The following is a 2226-nucleotide window of genomic DNA, read 5'->3' on the forward strand; positions in this document are numbered from 1 at the left end:
TTATTATATATATTGTTATTATATATATTATTATTATATGTGTTATTATATATAATAGCTCGGTGGCTTACGCGCGGTTGCGTTGTGTTGTCTGACTGGCTAAGATGGCGGCGAAAACCGCAGTTATGTATTATGATGTATTCGTGCGAGCATGGGGTATACGTTAACGTGGTGGCTGGAGTGTAAGGCAGCATCCATGTAAGTTAGGTTAGTATTAAAGTTGAGGTTAGGGTTATGAATCAGGGTTAGAGTTAGATAAGAGTTTGTGATCGAGTTAGGGTTAGGGGTTGAAGTTAGATTGAGATTAGCGTTAAGGTTAGATTAGAGTTATGGTTAAACTCACGAATGAGGATTAGGGATATATTTGGGTTAGCGTTAGGGTTAGCGCGCTTATGTTAGGGTTAGGCCTCGGGTTAGGAATCAAGGTTTGTTTGAGTTAGGTTAGAAATTAAGGCTATATATGAGTCTCCGTTGCCCATTGCTTATGATTCTCACAGAGTACGAGCTCTACTCTACCTGCATGCTATAGCACTGTCTCGCTGTCTTCCTCCACAGGTGTTTGTCATCGTCTCCATGGTGATGGAGCTGTTCGGATTGCTAGGCCTCATGGGAATCAAGATGTCTGCTATTCCGGCAGTGATTCTCATCACGGGGATGGGCCTGGGTGTCGAATTCACAGTGCACGTCTGTTTGGTGAGTACCTACATATGTTACAGAAAGAAACACAAAAATAACACATAGAATAGATCACTGTACTAATTAATACTATAGTACAACGGCAGTGCATATATATATATATTATATATATATATATATATATATATATATATATATATATATTTCAATATTACATAACGATAGTATTGCACTGCGTCATTACGTAGGTACGCACGCACGCACACACACATATATATAAAAAAAGAAGATATTATATGAATATAAAATTGAATATTAAATCTTTAAATCTTTTATTTTGTGAGCTTTTGAGAACATCTGTCTCTTCCTCAGGCTTCACAACAACAACAATAAAAAAAATATATGCAGATCTTGCTGTTCGTTTTAAGGTATCACCGTGTGCTTCAGCTATCTTTGAAGTCGACATGCGACCTTATTCATGACGCTATAGCTGACGCACGCACGCACACGCACGCACGCACGCACGCACGCACACGTGTCTACCGTAACCCGCGCACCGCTTGCTAACTCCTAGATGTGCGCCGGACAATATATGTGTTCCCCTCTGGTCTCTGCAGGGTTTCGTGACGAGCATCGGCAGTCGTAACCGGCGCATGCGCATCACGCTCGAGCACATGATGGCGCCCGTCGTGCATGGTGCCATCTCCACGTTACTCGGAGTCCTCATGCTCGCCTTCTCCGAATTCGACTTCATCGTCAGGTACGTATCATTCGCACCTGTACGTGCGTGCGTGCGTGCGTGCGTGCGTGCGTGCGTTGTGTGCATTCACGTATTATTGACGCCTGTACGTGCGTGCGTGCGTGCGTGCGTTGTGTACATTCACGTATTATTTACGCCTGTACGTGCGTACGTGCGTGCGTGCGTGCGTTCTGTACATTCACGTATTATTCACGTATGTACGTGCGTAAAAACCTAATAATAAAAAGGTATTATTAGCTCTTGTTGGTAATATAGACGCCTGTACGCGTCGTTCTATTATTTCCCTTGCCGTCATATTGGTACATACTGTCGCAGGGGTAGAAATTGAATTTTGAAGTCCAACGGACTCCCTACCCTCAAAAAGAGGGAGTCCGTAGAAAAATGAGGGAGTCCGCAGTCTGAGGTTCAAAATTAAAGATATTAACAATAACGCATGTGCTTATTTTTAAGATTTATGCAGTTGCATGCCTGCCAAATTTTCTTTGGACATTAGCTGAAAAAAATACAGTAATTCTGCGAGGCCGTGCTCCGGAACTGAACTAGTTAGTATGGGAGAATTTTCAGGGAGTGACACGGACTCCTGCATAATATCAAATCAGGGAGTCCAACAGTAAATCAGGGAGTATTTGACTCCGGACTCTGCTGACGTGTGTGGCTTATAGATGGCCCAGCGTGGGAGTGACAGTGTCGTGTTAGAGGCGGGTCATAGCTACCATGCATGCTGCTTAATAAACTCACTAGTTTAACGTAGGGCCTACCTACGCGTCGACGCTATAGTTACTAGGTACCATAGACCAACAATAATATATTATATTATTATTATATATATT

The 2226-nt window shown here is 42.7% G+C and overlaps 1 protein-coding gene across 1 annotated transcript in view; it reads left to right on the forward strand.

The window, feature by feature from the left end:
- Positions 1-280: 280 nt before the first annotated feature.
- The window catches only part of LOC106812086 (protein patched homolog 1-like), a 14912-nt gene continuing 12966 nt past the window's right edge, over positions 281-2226 (forward strand). Inside the window, exons 1-2 of the mRNA XM_014815853.1 lie at positions 281-693; positions 1254-1396. Coding sequence (XP_014671339.1) covers positions 574-693; positions 1254-1396 — 263 coding nt within the window. The 5' untranslated portion in view covers positions 281-573. The remainder of the gene's footprint in view (positions 694-1253; positions 1397-2226) is intronic.

The sequence above is a fragment of the Priapulus caudatus genome, unplaced genomic scaffold (genome assembly GCF_000485595.1).
Source record: "Priapulus caudatus unplaced genomic scaffold, Priapulus_caudatus-5.0.1 Scaffold607, whole genome shotgun sequence".
Lineage (NCBI taxonomy): Eukaryota > Metazoa > Priapulida > Priapulimorpha > Priapulimorphida > Priapulidae > Priapulus > Priapulus caudatus.